Source organism: Anabrus simplex, chromosome 5 (assembly GCF_040414725.1).
Source record: "Anabrus simplex isolate iqAnaSimp1 chromosome 5, ASM4041472v1, whole genome shotgun sequence".
NCBI classification, from domain to species: Eukaryota; Metazoa; Arthropoda; class Insecta; order Orthoptera; family Tettigoniidae; genus Anabrus; species Anabrus simplex.
Genome location: NC_090269.1, coordinates 331,879,055 through 331,903,960, shown reverse-complemented (window position 1 = coordinate 331,903,960; position 24,906 = coordinate 331,879,055). Strand labels below are relative to the sequence as shown.

The 24,906-nt window shown below is 40.3% G+C and overlaps 1 protein-coding gene across 4 annotated transcripts in view; it reads left to right on the top strand.

Moving 5' to 3' along the window:
- Positions 1–24,906, top strand: part of LOC136874071 (UPAR/Ly6 domain-containing protein qvr) — a 695,631-nt gene that overhangs the window by 528,037 nt on the left and 142,688 nt on the right. For 2 of the 4 annotated variants that reach the window (XM_067147598.2, XM_067147596.2), the window contains exon 2: positions 2,055–2,395. The exons of the other annotated variants lie outside the window; for them this stretch is intronic. In XM_067147598.2, the coding sequence (XP_067003699.1) occupies positions 2,374–2,395 (22 nt within the window). In that variant the 5' untranslated portion in view covers positions 2,055–2,373. The remainder of the gene's footprint in view (positions 1–2,054; positions 2,396–24,906) is intronic. 4 annotated transcript variants of the gene reach the window in all.

Genomic DNA, 24,906 nt, shown 5'->3' with positions numbered 1-24,906 from the left:
AGAAAGATATGTTGCAAAAATATCTTCTCGTAAATTCTCGAGTGCCTAACAACATGGTTATAATGTACAGAATATTCTTCCATCATCTCGTCTGATCTAGAGCCATTCAGGATGTTACATTGTGTTTCACAATTCTGTGGTGGATTACAAACCATATATAGGCCTACAGGTAATAATAAATTATATACAGGTTCTTACATTAATTGAACTCATATAAATGTTTATATACAGTACATGTTTCATGACATAACCTCACAAACATGCAATCATTCGACTACGATAATAATAATAATAATAATAATAATAATAATAATAATAATAATAATAATAATAATAAATTGATGTAATGGTGCTCACATTAGCGCTCGTAATGGTGCTTAAGTGAAACAATGCATTGACTCGCATTAACGCTCGTAGTGGTAGAAAAAGGAAGAATGCTAATCTATTCGAACGGATAACGACAATTATAAACGGATTTTAATACTTAGGAATAAGTAAAGAATACATTCTTACACTTTATTAAATTCTTATTTATCTAAAATTAGTAGCTCATATCCCTAGAATGTTTTCAACATTGAGTTGCTTGCCTGAAGGGCTTAAAACCAAAGGTTTTTTTTTAAATGTGTGATAGTGTTGAAGGCCTTCATTACTTGCTCAACAGAATTCATCTTGAATTAAGATATGGCCTAAACATTAATAACATAAAACTAAGTTCATTATATTTAGCAAAAGCAACCATGAAGTTAAATGAGTTCACGTACCATGGGAGCACCATTGCACACAATCTGCACCCTGAAAAACGAGATCATATGCCGTACTGATATTTCAGATCATGTTTCCAAAAGATGAGGTCATTCTTTTGTGATGATAATATAAATGTCAATCTCGGGCAAAGGCTGTTAAAATATTATATCTGCTCAGCACTGCTTTATAGAGCAGAGACCTGAACTGTCAAAGCTTCATCCAGGAACAGATTAGGGGTCTTTGAAATATGGCTGCATAGGAGAATGCTTAGAATACCATGGACAGATTTCGTAACAAATATTGAAATGTTAAGGAGAACTGTGCACTTCGAACCCACTATCTCCCGAATACAAGCCCAATACCGGCCCTTTCCTCTTCTATCGTCGCCATAAGACCTATCTGTGTCGGTGCGCCGTAAAGCAATTCGTAAAAAAAAAAAGAAGTGCGCAGACAAAATTATTATTCAGTTTTACAGAAATAGATGAGTTATTTTCCAGCTCCTCGGCTGAATGACCAGCATCCTGGCACTCGGTTCAGAAGTCCTCGGGTTCAATTTCCGGACGGACTCAGGATTTCCCCTTTGCATGGTTAAGTGCTCTGGCGTGGGGACGGGGTATTTGCATTACTCTTAATACACTTTTCATTTACATACACCACACCATACTACCAACCACCACAGTAGCATGAAAAAATGAATACATCCCTCCACGTAGGATTGGCGTCAGGACGTAAAGCCACACCATTTGACGGCCCCAATATCTTTAAAAGGTCAGAAAGAAGAAGATATAGATAAATTATTGTTAATTCTTGATACAATAGTCTTATCAACCCGGCTAGATGTTTGAGAAAGCCAACTGGCCATAATATTGTCAGGACAAATTAGTCATTAAGGAATCAACGGCCGTCATGGGCCACGATCGATCCATTCTTTTATTTATCGTACTTCATCACATTCTTTCTTTCTTAACTGTTAGGTTCTTCGATCTACCGAAACTAATTTTGAGTAATAAATATATAAACTACCTGCAAGAAAACATATGGTAACAGTATTACACCTGAAAAAGAATTTAATTAAGTTGTTCCTTTTTTTAGATTTAATACTCTTATATATGCTTTCTTTCGGATAGTTTACAAATTTATCACTAAAAATTAGTTTCGGAAGACCAAAGAACCCAACAGTTAAAACATAACTGAAAAAAGATGGCTTCAGATGTTACAAATTATCACATCCGGCTACGAATAAACTGGAAGAGAGAGATTCAAGTAATAAATTTGTGCAATGATTTCAATCCCCTCTCGTATCTTTTCAGTATCAACTTGTGCGTTCTTATAAACCATTGAGCAAATGTAGCAAATTAAAAACGGAGTTTTGCTTGTAAACCATGGATAAAAAATTGTTTAGACCTAGAATAGGACCGGCACATTTTTAATATGAAAACATTAGATACTGTCAGTGGCAATCAAATCGCGAAATATCTTACGATGTTGCGTGTGTTTTATAAGTGATGTCTAATAACGTGTGTAATGGTAATCAACGGAATTGAGTGCCATTCTCTTCAAAGGTGGATCTATCACGGACTAAGAGTGGACTGATGGAATATTACATATTCAGGAAAAGTACGAGTATATATGGTTTCCTGGAGCACACTTGGTAAGTAGCATGATGTCATCCACATAAACATGCATGGTACAGTAATGCCTAGAATTAACATCTGGAAAGAAATGAAAAATGAGGAATAATAATAATAATAATAATAATAATAATAATAATAATAATAATAATAATAAATAATGAGATCACGGTTATTATTTTTTTAGAAATAAAATGAAATAAGTACAATCAGAAGATGAAATGGAAAAGGTCTGACAGATCAAAAAATGATTGTATCGGGAAAGGACAGGGAGAGGCCACAAAGGGCGTGACACTCAAAGCATCCTTAGGTCTCGTAAATCTAATAACGTTGATGGCGGAAAAAGCTAAATGTTACCAAAAGAAAACGTATGGAAAATATGAAAGTGAGGATTCTGGCAGGCTTGGTGGAAGCAAAGACAAACTCAGCTAGGGGACGCGACGTAACTAACCCACGTTCCCAAATTAAGAGCCCTGGGAATTTTCCACTTTATATGGCACTGGGGATTAATTATAATGATGGATAGGCCAGGTTGGGGGTGGTAATTTTGTCCTTTATTTAGGGTTTGATAATCATTTACTCTTAAATGTAATCGAAGAGAAAAGATCCGACACATCAAAGAATTAAAAATCGGGAACATTTTTGCTCAAGGGCCACAAGATCTTGAAACTAAAAGACTCCCTAGCTCAAAGCAAAGTGAAAGCAATGCCACCGAGCTGAAATATCGGACGCCTTCGAAACTCGAACGAGAATAATGTTTTCTATGTGGATGCAAGGACTAACGTGTGAGGCCAACATTTTCAACCGAAAAGAGATGCAAATGCAGGCAACAAGGAGAAATATTTATAAATAAAGATAGACGACACCCCCCTCCTCTGAAGAGGCCTAGTTCGTGTTTCTGTTTAACGGCGATGGGCAACCTGCGTGTCTGGGAGTGTGGAGATGATGATTATGAGGTAGTGAGAGGGTGAATCCCGATGTCGGCACACAGCCTGCTCCTGTCGAACAACACGAACGGTCTGCTCAAGGCTTAAAGTCTCCATCCGATGGACGAATCACCATTAACAGCGTCATGTGCCCTCACTCCGCATGAACACTATGTAAGAGGTTGGAAATTTAACCCATGCTTTCAGCACGCAATTCAGTGATTAGGAATTGTGTATACTATAACCTTCCTGCCTTGCCGGCCAATATTCCGATGGGGAAATTCTTCCAAAGAGACTCGAACCAATTAACCACGGTGTCAAACCACGAAGACTTGATGCCTTAAAAGTCATGGCAACCGGAAGAGGTAAAATAAATAGATAATAGTGTCAGTAAAATTCCGTAGGAAATAATGACATTCCTTGGGTTTGAGTGTTCAGCATACAATGGTGCTATTTGACAATATGTCACATCTTGAAGTTGAAATTCGAATTCATGGTGATGGAGATGATGGTAGTGATTATTGTTCTAAGGAACAGAATAAATTAGTATTTATTTATTTATTTATTTATTTATTTATTTATTTATTTATTTATTTATTTATTTATTTATTTATTTATTATGGCTGGATATGATGAATAAAATTCGTATTTACAATGTGTCAACTTACACACAGCTGATGTATTTCACAGATAAAATTGGCGTCATGCGACCCAAATAACAGTCCCCGCAAGTGTGGGTTAACTTTAGGACGAAAAAGAATAATGGCATTTGCTCAACATCTCTCGTCAGTGGCAAAGGTCTTAATGGAAGGCAGGTGGCCGTAAGGAGGGAAAATACAACTAGATAATGATGTTCTCGAATCATTAATAATTGTTGAAAAAGAAGGAAAAAGCTTCCAAGTACCGGAAAAAGAAAGGGAAAAACCATGAAAGCAGTGGCGTACGGTGAAAATATTCATTACCCCAGCTGCAATTTTTTTTTTTAATATAAACAATCGTAGCCCCACTACACTCTCTAAAGTCAACATTACCATTGTATAAGGCTGCATTTTTCGTGGAAAGGTCTAACTAAGAAAGATCTTTCAAGAATATTTTCAACCACACGTTCGCACATACTTCCAAATTGATATTTACGGCAGTGACGACACCATCATAACTTAATCTATAGCAATGTACTTACAGTTTCATCCGGTGACGCATCGAGATAGTACAGTCATTGTTTTCACAAAAATACACTGGGACTAACTACTTGCGTTTTACTTAAAAAGTCAAATCTAAATTAATCAGCAAAATTTAACTGGTATTTTACCGTCGTTGAAGTTTTATAGTTTCACTCGCATGCTGAGTGTACGTGCATCAACGACAAACGAGGGAAAATATTTGTCACGACGTATAACACACGTTATATTCATGAAGAATGCCATAGAACTCACGAAACCTTCACCTATAATCCAAGAGGAACACTACAAAAATTCACTATATACCACCATCACAGACAACCATTCGCACTTAACTCTGTGTTCATGTTGGGCAACCTAAATATTTTTCTGCTGCTATCGGAACACATTCTCTACACGTGCCGTCAATGAATTGCACGAAATAACTGTATACATGCCGAAACCAATTATACATAAAGATATATATATTACAATTGATTTCATATACTGGCTCTATTTTTATTAGCAAGACGATGTGCAAGTGGCTATACTGTTAAGATGTTGATATTTTTTTCTTGCAGTCTCTAGTGTGTGGCGCTGAAGACTTCGAGTTTCAAGTATGAAAACTAACACCCCTTACCTAAGCTAGCTGGCCTGTCGTCGTAAATTTCTGTCGGGGGAGGGCCCACAGCTCCGCCTCGAGCTGGGGATAGCTCTCTTTTGCCCCGGCAAGGAAACCCAGCTCGCTGGAGAAGCTGAACTGCGGTAGTGCGAGCGGATTGTCAAGACAGCTGTATTTGGCTTAGATGTTCGCAGTTTTTTAAACATTATAAAAAGCGTTCTGAGGAATAATTAGAAAATGTGGTGCTGCTGGGGTAGATGGGGTTCAATGCCCGCCACTGCGATGAAAGACGTAGAAATGAAAATATACCGGGGTCGAAAGAGTTGATTAAGAGGAATAGGAACTAAGAAAATTAAGAGCTTAGCACAAGTAAGTGTAAACAATGGCAGACTCAGCCAGGGTCATGGTCGCCAACCCACACTCCCAAGTTCAGAGTAGAGGTAGTGCATGATAATTGCATAAAGTATTGAATTAATGAACGTTCCGGACTTCGAACCGAGCTTCTGAATGTAATAATTTCACTCCTGTAAGATAAAAATTGATAAACATAGCTTTGAATTTTCCTTCCATTTCGTAGTGTTGCCGCTTTTACTGTGTAAAGTAAGATGTTTGAAAAACAAAACCTTTCAAACCTTCCTTTACATATCTTTAACTACATAATAAATCTTTCAAAAAGCAGTTACAGCAAGTGAATTTGAATAAATTTCTGTCAGTCTTTATAAAGCTTTTGAGGGACGAGAATGCTGTAATCCGCATTTCGCGCACTGCTGTTACGAGAGGAGATTACTGAACTGTGGCCGTGGACCTGAGATTCCCCAAGAGACTTTCTCACGTCTCGCTCGTTGAAACGAGGCTTACAGCTGACAGAGAGAGCTTGGACGTTAATGAGTTCAGAAGGGATATAAATGTGGAGCAAAGACGCTAGTTTCAGAAAGCGCAGTTGTGTGTGTTTCTCTAGTTTCTTGACGAGTCAAGCTGTGAACGTACAGAATTCTGAAAGATGATGAGCATTTGGATAACCCGTTTGAAGAAAAAGATTCATGAATATTTACTGTATATGAAATGAAATGTCGTATGGCTTTTAGTGCCGGGATATCCCAGGACGGATTCGGCTCACCAGTTGCAGGTCTTTCTATTTGACTCCTGTAGGCGACATGCGCGCCGTGATGAGGATGAAATGACGAAGAAGACAACACATGCACCCAGCCCCCGTGCCACTGGAATTAACCAATTAAGGTTTCAATCCCTGACCCAGCCGGGAATCGAACCCGGGACCCTCTGAACGGAAGGCCAGTACGCTAACCGTTCAGCCAACGAGTCGGACAATGTTTATATAATTTGCTTGGTTAGTTTTATTACATCAATATGTATTTGAAGAAAAGTTGGAAATATCTACCTCACATATGGCACATTCCTCTTTAAGTCGGGCAAAAAACGGAAACAAAAATGAACTTGGGTCTTTAAAAAATTAAAATAGATTAGAGTGAAAAAATATTTACTTAACTGTAACGGCACTCAGAAAAAGTTGTTAAAATGATCCTGAAATATTATTTTTCGTAAGTTCCTAAACTCTTCTAAATAATGTTAAATCCTTCGTACGCTATTAAGAGAAGACTTATTGATAGTCTGTTCAGTTTGGTGTTAACTTCGAAATTGCCGAGTGAGTTGGCCATGCGATTAGGGTCGCGCAACTGTGAGCTTGTATTCGGGAGGTAATGGGTTCGAATCGCACCGTCGGCAGCCATGAAGATGGTTGTCCGTGGTTTCTCATTTTCACACTAGTCAAATGCTGGGGCTGTACCTTAGTTAAGGTTCGAACCCACTATCTCCCGAATGCAAGCGGAGAACTACGTGACCTAAGCCACACAGCCACGCGTTCGGTCCTGTTACGATGTGTGAATGGAATGGCCACAGAAGGTGTGGAAATGAAAGACGGTCCGTAAACCTTAAGGCGGGTACTCACTAGGAAGCTGCAACATGCAACGCAACGGTTGCTACAACCATATTTTTCTAATGAATACGCCTTGAGCTTCGTTGCTGCAACCGTTCGCAGTGAGGCGCGCTGTGATCCATCTGGTTGTGGGTATTCTGGCGAACACAAAGCGGCGCGCAGTGTGTTCGTTGACATGTTCCAGGCACATTTCGTAGTCAGGATGCGCAGAGGAATCCTGTCTAAATTTAACAGAGTTATATCGCAATCCTATATAATTCTATATTATTATGGGACCATTTACTGAAGTGCCTAATGATTTCAATATCAATGACGACTCACACCAAAAAAAATGTTTAATGAAATTAAATAAAATTAAATGAACCTTACTTCTATGTGATCTTTTAATTCGCTGATGATTGCTTGAGACACTTGTGGTACAAATTTACTTATGACCACTGGGCGAGTCAGCCGTGTGGTTAGGGGCGCGTAGCTGTGTACTTGTATCCGGGAGATAGTGGATTCGAACCCCACTGTCAGCAGCCCTGAAGATAGTTTTCCGTGATTTCCCATTTTCTCACCAGGCAAATGCTGGGGCTGTACCTCAATTAAGGCCATGGCAGCTTCCTTCCCAGTCCTATCCCTTTCCTATCCCATCGTCGTCTTAAGACCTATCTGTGTCGGTGCGACATAAAGCAAATAGCTAAATAAATTACTTAAGACTTGCTTGGATATTCTGAAGAGATAATACAAGCTGGTGAAGCTGTCACCGGTGGCTAAAAATCTCAAAGTAAGTGTCAATTTATCTTGAAGAGATATAGCTTTTCTAAATTTCGTGTCCCTTGTTTTTATTTTCGGTTCAACCAAATTTAACACATACTCGAAATCGGTCGGTGATGTACGAGTGAAATTCTTAAAATATCCACTTATTTCTTGCGAGTTGAAATCCAGAAGCAAATTGGAATTAGCTTTACCTTTGTAAAATTCACCTTGCCCCCAACGACGGGGATTTTATAGTCTTCGATTAGGTAATGTAGCAGAATATACACAACACTTCTGACGAGTATACTGGTCGACATGGTCGCATGTGTCACAAAGAACGCTGCGGAACTACTGGTGTTCGCACTGAGGTTTGACGAACGTACACATTATAAAGGTTGCAGCAACCGTTGCGTTGCATGTTGCAGCCTCCTAGTGAGTACCCGCCTTTTTACCGTTACAGTCGGGGGAAACGAAAAGTTAAGTGGGAGAGGTCAAATAGGAAAAATACAGTGAGGAGCTTGCACAATCAGGTAAGTGAAAAAAAGCAGACTTAGTTGCAGATTTATGGTGGTAGTGATTATTGTTGTAAGGGGAAGTACAACAGGGCAACACTAACCAAAAGGAAAACTAAAGAGTTCCGACCCTTCAAAGAATGAAGGTATCGGTAAAAGAAAGAAAAGTTCCACGAAGGGCGGGAAACTTAAAAATTCCGTAAGCCTCGCAAATCTAATATCGTCTGGGTACAAAGAGAACATGTGCGGACTAAGGGAGGTCGGTTAGGAAGGATAAAATCCAAGAGACTGGTACAAGTAACATCAAACTCAGTTAGGGACCCCGTGGTCACCAACCCACGTTCCCGAACAGAGAACCCTTGCGCTTCCCCTTTTAGTCACCTCTTACGGCAGGCCAAAGCTACTGTGGGTGCATTCTACCACTCTCACCCGCATGGGGAAGGAAAATTTTAACCCCTGGAGGAATGGAGATATTGTATCTGCAAGAAAGGGACCGGGTCAAAAAGGGTGTGAAATTTCAATACTCTTTAGGCCTCGTAAACCATAAATCATTGGGGTTAGAAGGGAACAAGTGTGGTCCAAGAGAGGTCCGATAAGAAAGACGAAAGTAAGGAGCCTGGTACAAGTACGTAGAAGCAACTACAGACAAAGCTAAGGGCCTCGACGTCACTACACACCTCTCCTAGATTCAGATGGTGGTGATTATTGTTTTAAGAGGAAGTACACTGGGCAACCATTCTCTGGTAACACTAATCAGAGGGGAAAATGGAAGGGGTTTCGACACTTCGAAAATGAAGATATCGGCCAAAAAAGACTAAGGCCACGAAGGGCGTGAAAATGAAGACTCCCTAGGCTTCGCAAACCTACTACCGTCACGCTCGAAAAAGAACAAGAATTGGCCGAGGGAGGTTGGATAGAATAGAAGAAAGTGATAAGCCTGGCACAAGTGAGTGGAAGAAATGTCAGGATTCAGCTAAGGGCACTGTGGTCGCCAACCCACGCTCCCAAGTTAAGAGCCCCTGGGGCTCCTTTAGAACCCTTGGGAGCTTCTGATATGTGACGGTTGGTCTGGACTGGTTCTTGCCGTGCGGACGTTGGGATAGGATCTCGAAAAGACCTGCTATACAGGGACGACAGCTTCGCGGCTTCTAACCTGGGGGCTTACGCCCCCCGACCCACTTTGCTTTTCTCTATATCACTGGTATTGTCCAGGTCCTATCCTAATGTCCGCACGGCAAGAACAACTCCTCACCAATCGTGTAACAATAATCACCACCAGCTATCGAAACCCCACTCTCATTAGTTCCTAAGTACAGAGGTTGGCAGCACTGAGCATCGCTTGACAACATCCTTCCCGACAAGGCAACACCTCCTAGATAATAAGGCCTAACAACAGCGTGGTGACTTCACGCTAAGCAGGCGATGGCAATGCAGAGAAACGCGGAACAGGGTTAAACACAGACATCATTTTAATATTTTTTCAATGGAATAATTTATATACTAACAAATAGCATTCCAAATTTAAAGGATATTGAATTATACTGTCGTTATTACCGCATTTTAGTGACTCTGCCATTAAAGAAAAAAGCAAACAGTTGTAAAACATGAATGCATTTTGCAATGTTAACTTACTTAGGCCGAATTGCTCACAGCACAACAGGATGTTACAAACATATTTCAATTTAAATATGCATTACATGATCTTAAAAGAAAACTAGCAGGTATAATATTAGCATGGGCCTAACATCTAAGCTGATGTAGCATCACTGGCAGTATTTGCAGTATTTCCTCCCTTGAAATTCATGTATGGTTTAATGAGAATTTCACCCACCATCGATTTTACCAATTTGTCATTCTGTTCGAAACCTTGAACTTTAAGTTTTAGGTATTCAAGAAAGTATGTAAGTTTCTGTCCTAATATTGGACTACCATTGAGACTGGAACCTACTCTTTTAAAAGTATTGACATGTGGCAACATTAAATTGCTACTATGTCTCATAAATTTGTAAAAATCGCACGGCGCAACAGCCCTGAAAGGCTTGGTCTTGGCCCTGCTCAGCCCGAAGGTCTGCAGATTACAAGGTGTCTTGTGTTCGGCAGGACGAATCCTCTCAGCCGTTATTCTTGGCTTTCTAGACCTGGGCCGGCTGTCTCACGGTCAGATAGCTCGCAAATGTAATCACGCAGGCTGAGTGGACCTCGAACCAGTCCTCAGGTCTAGGTAAAAATCCCTGACTTGGCCGGGAATCGAACCCGAGGCCTCCGGGTAAGAGGCAAGCATTATATCCCTTCACCACGGGGTCGGCAATAAATTTGTAAACATGAGGAGATATCAGACAGAAGGTTCAACAAATAACAAGAAAGGTCATACACATACTCCTTTATGAACTAAGAAATGTTTAAACTATGACTATTAAATGAACTATGGAAACATCATCCTCGGTGTTCAATTCACCAACTTGGACTAGAATTAACTTATTTCTTGAATCTTTCTACACATTGTTACACTCATTCCTTGTGATGCAGCTATGCTGTTTTCTAACTAATGAATATACCGCATGTGTATCAGTAATTTTGTCCACATATACAGTACATTAGAAATATTTTATACTTTAATAAAATCCGTTTAGAATAAAGGCCATGTCCTATAAGATGATTACATATGCTATACAGCATTGTTGCCTTGATGTATCGACGTACAGAAAAATTACTTACGTTCCCTTCATCACAGTACAACAGCCATCAGGTAACAACATGTTTATTGTACTTTTCAGCTGTGTAAGATTGTGGATTGAAATTCTGTGTATGAGATATGTACTATCATCAGTGGCTCTGTTTATTGCTCCTCATTCTATTCTACATTTTTGCCTGGCTTTTCTCCTCACCTGCCAGAATGTGAATATAAATATGATGGGCAGTTGGGAAAATATAAGCCACTGCAGTCTCTGACAGTCATGGTTTGGAAGAGAAGTAGTTAAAAGTTTTTCCTGAGGATCAGTACCAGTTACTTCCCATAAAATATCACCGACTTTAAAATGTCTGTGGCATACCTGTAAAATAATGTATCACCGTGAGCGAAATTCGTGCCTTTACAGAGTGATTCGGCTTACACCAGCAGCTCTTCTAGGTGGTATGTTTTAATGCGTATAATAATAATAAAAACAATAATACCGTTGAAATAATGTATCCCATGATTGTGAGCTAACATAACCTTATATCACTGAAGAGTAAATATGCCTATATATCACCAGCTGTTGCGTGTAGTTAAATACGTCATAGGCCTATACTCATTATGATTGTGTGAGAATGTAATGATAATAGTTACTCACCATTGAGTTTTTAGTAAATCTTAGTCTTGTCTTGGAATTGCACGTAAACATATCTGCCGCATAACCTCGTCTTTCGTAAACTTAATGCATGCACTTCGTTATCACTGCCGGAATTCTCCTTACAGTTGAGTACGCAACACATCAGTACCATTACGTACAACGGTATTAGCAACTGACATCGTTAAACGAATTAAAACTCTTCTAATTTCAGCGTTACATGGCCAAACTCATTGCTGTGTTATTACTGAATAGGTTCAAGCTTGCCTCCCTATGCTGACGTCACAGTGTCGTAGGACAGGTATCCTAATTATGATAAAACCTTCAATTGACGTCCGAAACGGGGGAGGAGCCTACGGTCAGCTGTTTCCAATATGGCGGCGAGATAGTGACGGGAAATAAACACGACAGTGATCGGGTGTGCGTCTGTAGGATTTATTAAGTGTTCAAAATGTCTTTGGTGTAATGTGCGCAACTGTTGAAAGTTGTCGGAGATTTCACGCGTCCATTAGTGGAAGGGGAAGAAATATTCAAGAGTAATTACTTGATATGTGTAGGTAAAAAGTTTGAAACAGAAGATGAAACTGGTGTTGTAGCGTTGTGTTTACAATCATCCCACATCGATTCAAAACCCCACAAAGTTAATGTTGTCTTGAACAAAGGGAGTGAAAATGTGAAGTGCAACTGTACATGTAAAGCGGGTTTGTCAGAGAAATGTTACCGTTGACACGCTAATGCACCTTAACAGTTAAGCTACTGTAATTTTCCACTATTAGAGGTTATGGAGTAATTTCTTGTTGATTTGGTCCATGCCAAAGCCTTAGCCAGGTGACGGCGAGTTACCTGTCTTGTAAACTGTAATCTTGGGGAAGAAATAAAATAATAATTCTACTAAGTAAATGTTGTAAAGCAAATAAATCCTAGGCTTTATACAGGCTTGTGTTGGAACAGCCCACATCCGAATCTTAATATTCTTCCATTTTTACCATCAGCACAAAAGTTAGAACTTAGAACCGAAAATAATAAATATAAAAATTATAACTACCTACAGAATATGCAGAGCAAAGTTTGAAAATTATAATTAAAGAATACTATAACCTCTACAGTCACAGCTGTTTGGGGTTGAAGAATACTTGGTTTGTCAAATTCTACCAAATAATTAGGTTATGGCTTCTAATTTATGATGATCGGGCGAGTTGGCCGTGCGGTTAGGAGCGTGCAGCTGTGAGCTCGCATCCGGGAGATAGTGGGTTCGAACCCCACTGTCGGCAGCCCTGAAGATGGTTTTCCGTGGTTTCCCAAATGCTGGGGCTGTACCTTAATTAAGGCCACGGCCGCTTCCTTCCCATTCCTAGACCTTTCCTGTCCCATCGTCGCCATAGGACCTATCTCTGTCGGTGTGACGTAAAACAAATAGCAAAAAAAGCTAATTTATGATGGCAAAATACTACGTATTTTCTTTCATTGAAAGAAGTATTTTATAGACAATTTAAATGCAGTGTTTAATTACTACCAGTTAAAGATATTACTCACACGTAGATAGTTAATTTACTGTCTGCTGTTACGCATATGAAGAAGTTTACAAAGAGCGGATTACATTCTGTGTGCGGCACAGAAGTATTAGGCTACAAGTTTATCAGTATTTTTGATGTAGCTAAATCTTTGTGAATACAAATTAGAGACAATAACTATCAATGAGTACAATAAACAGTACCGGTACCTACGCTGTGGAAAGAAGTCGTCTTCACGAGAATGCAGACTGCACACTGTCATGTATCGCGTAACGCGTTTTCCAATTGACAGCGCGGAAGCCCATCTTTCTCTCTGAACTTTTTGTACAGGAAAGTAGTGAAGAGATTTCGCATCCGTTTTATACGATTTGCAACCGTATACAGAGCAGTACCTCCTCAAATTTGACAATTTTCTTTCTGTTTCCATCACGACGTCAATGCTTCGCCATGTAAATAAAGCTCACCAGTCACTATGTTGCAGCTTCAACATTCTTCCGCGTGGCTGCGCCATCCAACTTTTCTGACGTCAATACTCGTATGTTGAAGTTTTAAGATGAGCCGCAAGTATTATGTTATTATATTTATGTTTCGTGTCCATGGACGTATAACGTGAATATGCTTATCCTGGTTAACATAGCAACGGACGTACGGACACACAGACTTCCAATATGGCGTCAAGGAACAGCACCATTAGATCTCTGATGTGAAACATGTATAAATTCTATGTAGATTGTTTTAGAGAGCGATTGTTTTTTTGGTATTCTCGAGAGAGGCACTGAATGTTTTCTTCTTCTGACAGGATAAGTTCGTAGTGATAATAAAGTTGTTTTAGAAATACGTAAAAGTGTTCTCGTGTGATATTTTTATTGCGTAAAATAAAAAAATCGCATATAGAGAACGATAACAGTATATTCCCAGAACAGTTGTGAGGCCTTATATATCTAGGAGGTGTTGGACAAGGCCGCGAGCGTGTAACTGTAAACAAGCGACAGTCGTTCCGCGGGTGTGAAAGTCTTGTCAGCCGGGCTGGAGTAATCAGAAAGTACTCACAGATGTACTCAAGCAGCAAACTGCTGTGGTTCTTAGATGACCATACTCCTGCGAGATGGATCAAAGATGGTATATAAAACCAAGGAGTACACATCACAGCCTTCTAGAGTACATTCTCACTCATTTTAATACACACAATAACGAAGTCAGCCACTTTCAAGCCCCACATCTCACACCCCACCACAGCTACAGACACGCAACCACTATAGTGTACGATGGGAGTCTCGAGGCTTCTACCATACACAAACACCAGTGGTCTGCAGTGGGTAGTAGTGGCTACAAGGCGAAATATACGGACACACACTCGCGCGCGTCTATTTAAATGTATAGTCGGCCACTTTCAACCACCACAGCTACAGACACGCAACCACTACAGTGCACGATGGGAGTCTCGAGGCTTCTACCACACACAAACACCAGTGGTCTGCGATGGGCAGCTGTGGTTGCAAGATGAAATATACGAACACGCACGTCTATTTTTATACATAGTCGGCCAATTTCAGTCCCCATATTTCCCATACCACCACAGTTACCGATGCAGAACCACTACAGTGCACAATTGGAGACCCCAGCTACTACCGCACATGAACACCAGTGTTCTGCGGTGGATAGTTGTGGCTGTAAGGTGAAATATACGGACACACACGTCTATTTATAGGCCTATAGATTAACGCTCAGCAATTGTCATTTTTTCAACAGTTTCCTCAAAGTGCGCGAATGATTGAATTGTCGGCTTCAGTTAATTTTCTCAAAGTTCTGTTTATACTAACATTGCTGTGTTCGCACAGTTCAATGCAATTAACTCCCTGGTCGACAGAGGAAAGTAAAATTAAAACAGTGTATGTAGCAATTCATAAGCCGAGAAATGTTAACCATAGGAGAAAAATATGTTAACCCATGAAATTGTATTAACGCTCTGTATCTTTCTCATCCGTAGTTGATATCTAATTATGCTACTATTTATCATGCGTCGCTAGTTGATAAATATGACAGAGTGAGGGATCAAATTGAGACTGGTGATTGTAATTTTTTTACGGGTAGATACAACGAGAAAATCATCCCCGCTAGCTACATCGGTAGATCAGTGATAGCGTGTTCGACCAATGATGCCAACTTCCATATTCAATCCCGGCGTAGTCAATATTTGAAGTTCTGGTTAGAAATCTTGACATAATCTTAGTCACAGAAACCGTCCTCCAGCTCTGTGGTGTACGGGTACACGCCTGATCCGGGTTCGATTCCTGACAAGTTCAGAGATTTTTATTCTGGACTGAGGGCTGGAATGGAGTTCACTCAGCCTCCTGAGATCAAGTGAGGAGCTGGGAGCTATCCGATACGAGAGTCAGTAGACTCGGCCAAGAAAGTCAAGCAATTCTGGTGAGAATGAATTGCCGGTCACTTTTCCCAACCTATTATTCCCAAAACAGTATTCCCGACGGAAATTCTTACCTATGACTATATTTCCCAATCCAATATTCCCAAACCAGTATTCCTTAAGGATATTACTCATTGTCGGCGGGAACGGTAGAATATATCCACTACATATATATAGTAAGAGGTGACTAAAAGTGGACTCAGCGGGTTTCATCTTTGGAGCGTTCTGTCCTTCTAGCTCCATATCCTTCCTGATTCCTCCTTATCAAGCCCATTCGGCTGAATCCATTCATCAAAATAATTAAATTTAGCTATTCTCTTGATTTTTCAAACAATGTATTCAGATATGTTTTCCTATATTGTCTGAATTTCCATGTATTCTATTAGGAGACCTTGAGGTTTACTATTATTATTATTATTATTATTATTATTATTATTATATCGTGTAGTTTTTCGAGCCTTCAGATCCTGTTTCTTTGGACCTGGATACCTTCTTCCTTTATGGCTTTCTTCCAGGTCATTATATTCTCCAGGACAATGTTAAACAAAATCGGTGACCATTTGCCCCCTGCCTAACTCCTGTCTTCATTTTAGAAACGCTTTATTTTATTTTTTAATTAGGCCTCGGATAAACCTATTACAAAAAATCATAACATAAGTTCCAAGGTTTGCCCCTGTTTTATAAACACCCCTTCCCTCTCACCATGACTATCGTGATTTCTGAGAAGCAGCTGGTACAAAACTTTTGTGGAGTACAGCCAGCGACAGCGTGATTAATCAACACGTTCAGAGCTAACGAGGAAATAAGCAAACAAAGTTATTTGAATATTATTTATGAATGCTGTTCCTATTTAATCTCTCGAAATTCTCTTTACAAGAATTACTCTGCAGGTTATTTCAAGGATATCTCAACAAAGCTCTCACAAAAAGATTAAGTTATATTTATGGAAAGGATTAAGTTACGGAATACGTACCATACGATATAGCTACTCTTCTTAATTTCCGCAATATAACTTTAAGTTTACATTAGTATGCATAATATCCTGTGATTTAAATGTAAGCGAGTTCTGTGTAATTAGAAAAAGCGTAAAGGATGTTTCACGCCAAATTTAGGATATCATTAAGGAGTTTTTCTACCTCACGTGACTACTCCTCCTCTCCCAGTTGCCACATTCAAGAGAATAGCGGTGGTGGTGATTATTGTTTTAAGAGGAAGTGTAACTGTGCAACCACCCTCTCGCAACTCCAATCAGAGGAAAAATATAACACGTTGGACCCTTCGCAGAATGAGGATATTGGAACAAGGGAAGGGCCTGAAAATGAAAGACTCCTTAGACCGTCCGAGTAGAAAGAATTGACCAGGAGAAGTCAGATATGAGGAGGAGCCTGGTAGAAGTAGAAGCATTGCCAGACTCAGCTGGTGAGCTCGTGGTCGCGAATTCACGCTAAAAAAGGCCAGAGCCCTTGGACGGGGGGGGGGGTCTTCGCCGTTTGGTCACCTCTTTCGACAGGCAGCGGATACCGAGGATGTCTTCTACCGTCCCTACCCACAGAGGGAATTCAACAGGCTTACATCCCGCCCTCATCTACAGTATATCTAAAGCGTAATTTACACAGAGAAAGTTGGAAGGGTTCAAGTGGCAACTTGCCTCCAAATTTCTCCATGTAAGCACGGGAGGACAGTCAAGTTATTAACTTTCCTTGAAGCGTTGACGAACCGATTGTGTGTGTGTCCACTGTCCCGTCACGTGATCAACTAGACCCCACTGCTGTCAGAGTAATAAACTTCTACTTACCCTTCACCTAACTTGATCTCAGCGCATCGTTTTAAGACATATTATGATATAGAAATGAGCAGGTGAAATTCGAACGAAATGATAGAGTTAATAATAATAATAATAATAATAATAATAATAATAATAATAATAATAATAATAATAATAATAATAATCGATTTGGCTAAATTTGACCAGAGAAGGGATAGAATGATAGGACACATCTTAAGACACCCACGACAGGACTTGTGCAGTTGGTTTTTGAGGGAAGTGTAGGTGGTAAGAACGGTAGGCGTAAACCAAGGTATGAATATGACAAGCAGATTATAGCAGATATAAGATGCAGCAGTTGCGTAGAAATGAAACGGTTAGCACAGGATAGGCTGGCATAAGGGCTGCATCAAACCAGTCTATAGACTGATGACTCAAACAACAACAATAATAATAATAATAATAATAATAATAATAATAATAATAATAATAATAATAATAATAATAATAATAATAATAATAATAATGGTTTCACGTCCCTCTTACTACTTATTTTATGGTTTTCGGAGACGCCGATGTGCCGGAATTTAGTCCCGCAGGAGTCCTTTTAAGTGCCATTAAATCTACTGACACGAGGCTGACGTATTTGAGCACCTTCAAATACCACTGGACTGAGCCAGGATCGAACTTGCCACGTTGGGGTCAAAGGCCAGCGCCTCAACCGTCTGAGCCACTCAGCCCGGCTTATTGAGTTCCTAGACGTGCATGAGAACTATGAAATGTGAAATGTATGGCACAGTGACTGTATGAATAAAAACCAGGCACTGCCTATTTAACAAAACTTTGGTGTCCAGTCTGAACCTTACAAGAACGATAGAACACCGCAAAACATTCCGCGCACTCTTTCCTTCTGTAATCACAAATACTAGCAACAAGTTTAGTGGCTATAAGTATTTGACTCCTTTAAAGTTTCCCTGCGTAAATTAGCCTCATAGTTGCTGTCGGTGGTGGCGCGGTAATGATTACCATTTTAACAGAAAGTTCAACCATCCCCCTCACGACTCCAATCAGAAGGAAAGACGAAATACTGCCCTTCGAAGAGAGGTGTCGGTAAAAGGAACTGCCACGAAGGGCGGAGAAGTGAAAAGACTTTCGAGGCCTCGCAAACTTAATACCAATAATAATAATGATATTATTGGCTTTACGTCCCACTAACTACTTTTTGACGGTTTTCGGAGACGCCGAGGTGCGGGAATTTAGTCCCGCACGAGTACTTTTATGTGCCAGTAAATCTACCGACACGAGGCTGACGTATTTAAGCACATTCAAATACCAGCGGACTGAGCCGTTCCAAGTTGGGCCAGAAGGCCGGCGCCTTAACCGTCCGATCCAGTTATCGGGAAAATCAATGGCTACGAAGGGCTGGAAAATGAAAGACTTTGTAGGGCTCGCAAACATAATAGCGTCATGGTCCGAGCTGTCACAAGTATTGTAGGCAATGTCAGACTCAGTCTCCGTAGTCACTACCCGCGCTCCAGACCCTGGAAGTTACTATTACAGTTGCCTCTTACGACAAAAGGTATTGTGGATGTATTCTATGCTCCCATCCACACGGTGATGTGGACCACGGTATTAAATCTTCGAGACCTAGAGAGCTTTGCATTCTCCCACCTCTTATTGCCCTTCTCTACCTTTAGCCGATACCCTCAACCTTCGAGTGATCGGAGCTCTATATCTTTCTCCGACGATCAATGTTAAGAGGGGCTGATCATCTCGTTGCTTTATCGGTTCAAATAACGATCACGAGACTTTTAGAAATGAAAAATCACTGTGAACAAACTTAAAATAGACTATACTGATATGTCCTTGACGGGAAACATTTCCACTTGTAACAACTTAACTTTGAGTTGTATACGACCGTTATTCTATAACGATAGCATTCGGTACCCAAAGTTGTACGTGGAATACGAACCATAACCCTATGGTTATGTTGTTCGTTCTTTTAGTAAGCAGAACATCATGTTTATAGCCATAGGTAACGATTCTTTTCGTACATCTCTTCCGCACTAGCCGAGTTTAGGTCTGCTGTCGCTCTTGTAAGAATCTAGAGTTATTGTCCTCTGTAGTTCAGTGGAAGAGTGTGGATCTCCAGATTCTAATTGTGGGCATTCACACCTGACAGATGTCGACAAATTTATAAAGGGCATAAGAAATGTCCGTGCAACAGCACACGTACAGTGTAAGCATGTACAACTCTGACGACGCAATAAATGTGTATCTGCAAAAAATAATTTAAATTCAGCAACTGGTCACCCAGTTTCTCTGCCATCTGGTAAGGTATAACTCAACGTTGAAATTAGAAATGTAGGTATTTATTTAACGTTAATTATAAGTAGGACCAGAGGGTAATAGCAAATATATCAATCATCAATGATCTGCATTTAGGGCTGTCGCCTAGGTGACAGATTCCCTTTGAATTTTTCACCTAGATTTTTCTTAAACGCTGGTCTGAGTGGTTCAGACGGTTGAGGTGCTGGCCTTCTGATCCCATCTTGGCAGGTTCGATCCTCGCTCAGTCCGATGGTATTTTAAGCTGCTCAGCCTCGTATCGGTAGATTTACTGGCACGTAAAAGAACTCCCGCGGGAATAAATTCCGGCACCTCGATGTCTCCGAAAACCGTAAAAGTAGCCAACAACATTATTATTATCATTATTCTTAATCGTTTTCAAAGAACCTGGAAATTCATTGAACTTGATAATTTATTCCAGTCTCACACTCCTCCTCCTATACACGAATATTTCCCTAATTTATCATCTTGAACACCAACTTTATCTCCATATTGTCCGACTCGTTGGCTGAACGGTCAGCGTAGTGGCCTTCGGTTCAGAGGGTCCCGGGTTCGATTCCCGGCCTGGTCGGGGATTTTAACCTTAATTGGTTAATTCCAACGGCACGGGGGCTGGGTGTATGTGTTGTATTCATCATCATTTCATCCTCATAACGACGCGCAGGTCGCCTACAGGAGTCAAATAGAAAGGCCTGCACCTGGCGAGCCGAACCCGTCCTGGGATATCCCGGCATTAAAAGCCATACGACATTTCATTTTTCATCTCCATATTATGATATTTCCTACTTTTAAAAGCTCCACTCGAGCTGATTCGTCAACTAATATCATTCAATGCCATCTCTCCACTGACAGCTCGAAACAATAGTAGTCGAGCATACCATCTCCTTACTCCCAAGTCTTCCCAACCCTAAGTTTGCAACATTTTCGTGACACTACTCCTTTGTCAGAAACCACCCTGAACAAAATCGTGCTGCTTTCCTTTGGATCTTTCCAAGGTCTCGTATCAAGTAGTCCTGGTGTGGGTCCCAATCACAGTAACCGTACTCAAATTGGGGTCTTACCGGAGACTTGCACGCCCTCTCCTTTATAACCCCTAAATACTCTCATAATCATGTGAAGAGATCTGAAACCTTTCTTAACAACCCCGTTAATATGATTACTCCAGCGAAGGTCATTCCTGACATTAACACCTAGGTACCTGCAGTGTTCCCCATCAGGTACTATTACCCCCATCAACACAGTAATTAAAACTGAGAGGACTTAGTGAAACTTACAGCTTGACGTTTCATTCCATTTACCATCATACCATAATTCGCTGTCCATCTCACAACATGGTTGAGGCTTTTTGCTGTCTCTAACAATCCCGCAACTCATTTACAACCTACTCTATACATTATATCATCAGCAAATAGCCTTATCTGTGATTCCAGTCCTTAACTCAAATCATTTATTTATAAGAAAACACAAGGGTCCAATAATATTGCCCAGCGTGACCCCCCTCCTAATCATTGCAGAATCAAATAACGCTCCACCTGCTCTAATTCCTTCTATTTTCCAGAACCTTAGCCATCCATTCCACCACTATTTTGTCTAGTCCAATAGCCTTAATTTTCCTCAGTAATCTCCCGTGATCTACCCATCAAAAGACTTGGATAGGTGGCTGTCACACTAAATAGTCGTGGAGGCAGCCTAAATGGCACCAAATCAAAATACATGCTCATGGTACCTAAGCCTATAGGATGTACAGTATGTCCAACCCTTGTCCCGTTTCTCTACGGGCTCGGGTATGAATTTAGATGAATCATCGTAACGTTTTTTACGACAGGTTGCCCTTCCTGACGTCAACCTCATCAGAAGATTTAATGTGATTCAATTAATGGCGTAATATCTGATAGTAAAGAGGGAGAGGTTGAAACTCAGTGCCGGCACACAGCGTACTCCTGTCAAATAGCACCAAGGGATCTGTTCAAGGTTTAACGTCTCCATCCGAATCACCGCCAACAGCGTCATGTGACCTCACTCCATATGAACACTACGGAGAGGTTTGGAATAGAATTCAGGCTTTTGGCGTGTAATCTAGCGATTAGGAATTATATTCCACCACCTCTTCTGTCCCACCGGACAACATTCTGATGGTGAAAAATGTTGGACCAATGGGTCTCGAACCGGCCAACCACGGTGTCAGACCATTTATAGACTTGATGGGCTATTATTATCCTACCAATTATAACATGTTTTCGTTTTATGCATTAAGTAATAAGTGAACAAAATGTCAAATATTCCTTCAAGAGGGAATTCCTTCATGGGAAGGAGAAAAGGGAGGAGGAAGTAGCTTCTGCAGCTATCAGGAAAGATAGGGCTGACCAGGAGGGGAGGGGATCAAATGAGGTGGGTAGGGTTGAGGCTCTGGTCATGGGGGATTCCATCGTTAGACACGTGGGGAAAGTGTGTGGAGGAAAGGGAACCAGGGTAGAATGTTATCCAGGAATTAGGTTGAGGCAGATGTTGAGGAAAGTAGAAGAGAGGGAGGAGGGGAAGGAGAAGGTGGTAGTGTTTCACGTTGGTACCAACAACGTAAGGCAAGCTGATATAAGTACCAACATAGTTGGAGATGTGTGGGATCTGGTAAATGCAGCACGGGTGAAGTTTAAGAAAGCGGAGATTGTTATTAGTGGAATACTGTGTAGGAGGGATACTGACTGGAGGATGATTGGGGATTTAAATGAGACTATGGAGTGGGTATGTGGGAAACTGGGAGTGAAATTTCTAGATCCTAATGGGTGGGTAGGAGATAGGGATCTGTGCTCGGATGGCCTTCATTTAAACCGCAGTGGTACGTATAAGTTAGGAAATTTGTTTGGAAGGGTAATAGGGAGGTACATTCAGGGAAACGGGACGGCCTAGGGAGCGGTGATAAGAGAACAGGGAACTGGAAATCAAGTAGGGATGACATAAAATTGTTAGTGCTGAACTGTAGAAGTATTGTAAAGAAAGGAATAGAATTAAGTAATTTAATAGATATATATTTACCAGATATTGTAATAGGAGTTGAATCATGGCTGAGAAATGATATAATGGATGCAGAAATTTTCTCACGGCACTGGAGTGTGTATCGTAGAGATAGGATAGGAAAGGTGGGAGGGGAAGTTTTCATTCTGGTGAAAGAAGAATTTGTAAGCTACGAAAAAGTTAAAGATGAGACACATGAAATTCTAGGTGTAAGGCTCATTTCTAAAGATAATAGGCAACTTGATATATTTGGAGTGTACAGATCGGGAAAGGGTAGCACTGATGCGGATTCGGAATTATTTGATAGGATAGTCAGCTATGTGGGAAACGACATGGAAAGAAATGTGATTGTAGCGGGAGATCTGAATTTGCCAGATGTAAATTGGGAAGGAAATGCGAACGACAGGAAGCATGACCAACAAATGGCAAATAAGTTAATATGGGAAGGACAGCTGATTCAGAAAGTGATGGAACCAACCAGAGGGAAAAATATCCTGGATGTGGTGCTGATAAAACCAGATGAGCTCTATAGGGAAACTGAAGTAATAGATGGTATTGGTGATCATGAAGCTGTTTTTGTGGTAGTTAAAAATAAATGCGATAGAAAGGAAGGTCTTAAAAGTAGGACTGTTAGGCAGTACCATATGGCTGATAAAGCAGGTATGAGGCAGTTTCTAAAAAGTAACTATGATCGGTGGAAAACGGTAAATAAAAATGTAAACAGACTCTGGGATGGGTTTAAAGAAATTGTTGAGGAATGCGAAAACAGGTTTGTACCTTCAAGGGTAGTAAGGAATTGTAAAGACCCACCTGATTATAATAGAGAAATAAAGAGACTGAGAAGGAGGTGCAGACTGGAAAGAAATAGAGTTAGAAATGGCTGTGGAAGTAAGGAGAAATTTAAGGAACTTACTAGAAAATTGAATCTAGCAAAGAAGGCAGCTAAGGATAACATGATGGCAAGCATAATTGGCAGTCATACAAATTTTAGTGAAAAATGGAAGGGTATGTATAGGTATTTTAAGGCAGAAACAGGTTCCAAGAAGGACATTCCAGGAATAATTAATGAACAAGGGGAGTGTGTATGTGAGGATCTTCAAAAGGCAGAAGTATTCAGTCAGCAGTATGTAAAGATTGTTGGTTACAAGGATAATGTCGAGATAGAGGAAGAGACTAAGGCCAAAGAAGTAATAAAATTTACATATGATAACAATGACATTTACAATAAGATACAAAAGTTGAAAACTAGAAAAGCGGCTGGAATTTATCAGATTTCTGGGGATATACTAAAGACAATGGGTTGGAATTTAGTACCATATCTGAAGTACTTATTTGATTATTGTTTGGTCGAAGGAGCTATACCAGATGAATGGAGAGTTGCTATAGTAGTCCCCTGTGTATAAAGGAAAGGGTGATAGACATAAAGCTGAAAATTACAGGCCAGTAAGTTTGACATGCATTGTATGTAAGCTTTGGGAAGGCATTCTTTCTGATTATATTAGACATGTTTGTGAAATTAATAACTGGTTCGATAGAAGGCAATTCGGTTTTAGGAAAGGTTATTCCACTGAAGCTCAACTTGTAGGATTCCAGCAAGATATAGCAGATATCTTGGATTCTGGAGGTCAAATGGACTGTATCGCGATTGACATGTCTAAAGTATTTGATAGGGTGGATCATGGGAGACTACTGGCAAAAATGAGTGCAATTGGACTAGACAAAAGAGTGACTGAATGGGTTGCTATATTTCTAGAAAATAGGTCTCAGAGAGTTAGAGTAGGTGAAGCTTTGTCTGACCCTGTAATAGTTGAGAGGGGAGTTCCTCAGGGCAGTGTTATCGGACCTTTATGTTTTCTTATATATATAAATGATATGAGTAAAGGAGTGGAATCGGAGGTAAGGCTTTTTGCGGATGATGTTATTCTCTATAGAGTGATAAATAAGTTACAAGATTGTGAGCAACTGCAACGTGACCTCGAAAATGTTGTGAGATGGACAGCAGGCAATGGTATGTTGATAAACGGGGCTAAAAGTCAGGTTGTGAATTTCACAAATAGGAAAAGTCCTCTCAGTTTTAATTACTGCGTTGATGGGGTGAAAGTTCCTTTTGGGGATCATTGTAAGTATCTAGGTGTTAATATAAGGAAAGATCTTCACTGGGGTAATCACATAAATGGGATTGTAAATAAAGGGTACCGATCTCTACACATGGTTATGAGGGTGTTTAGGGGTTGTAG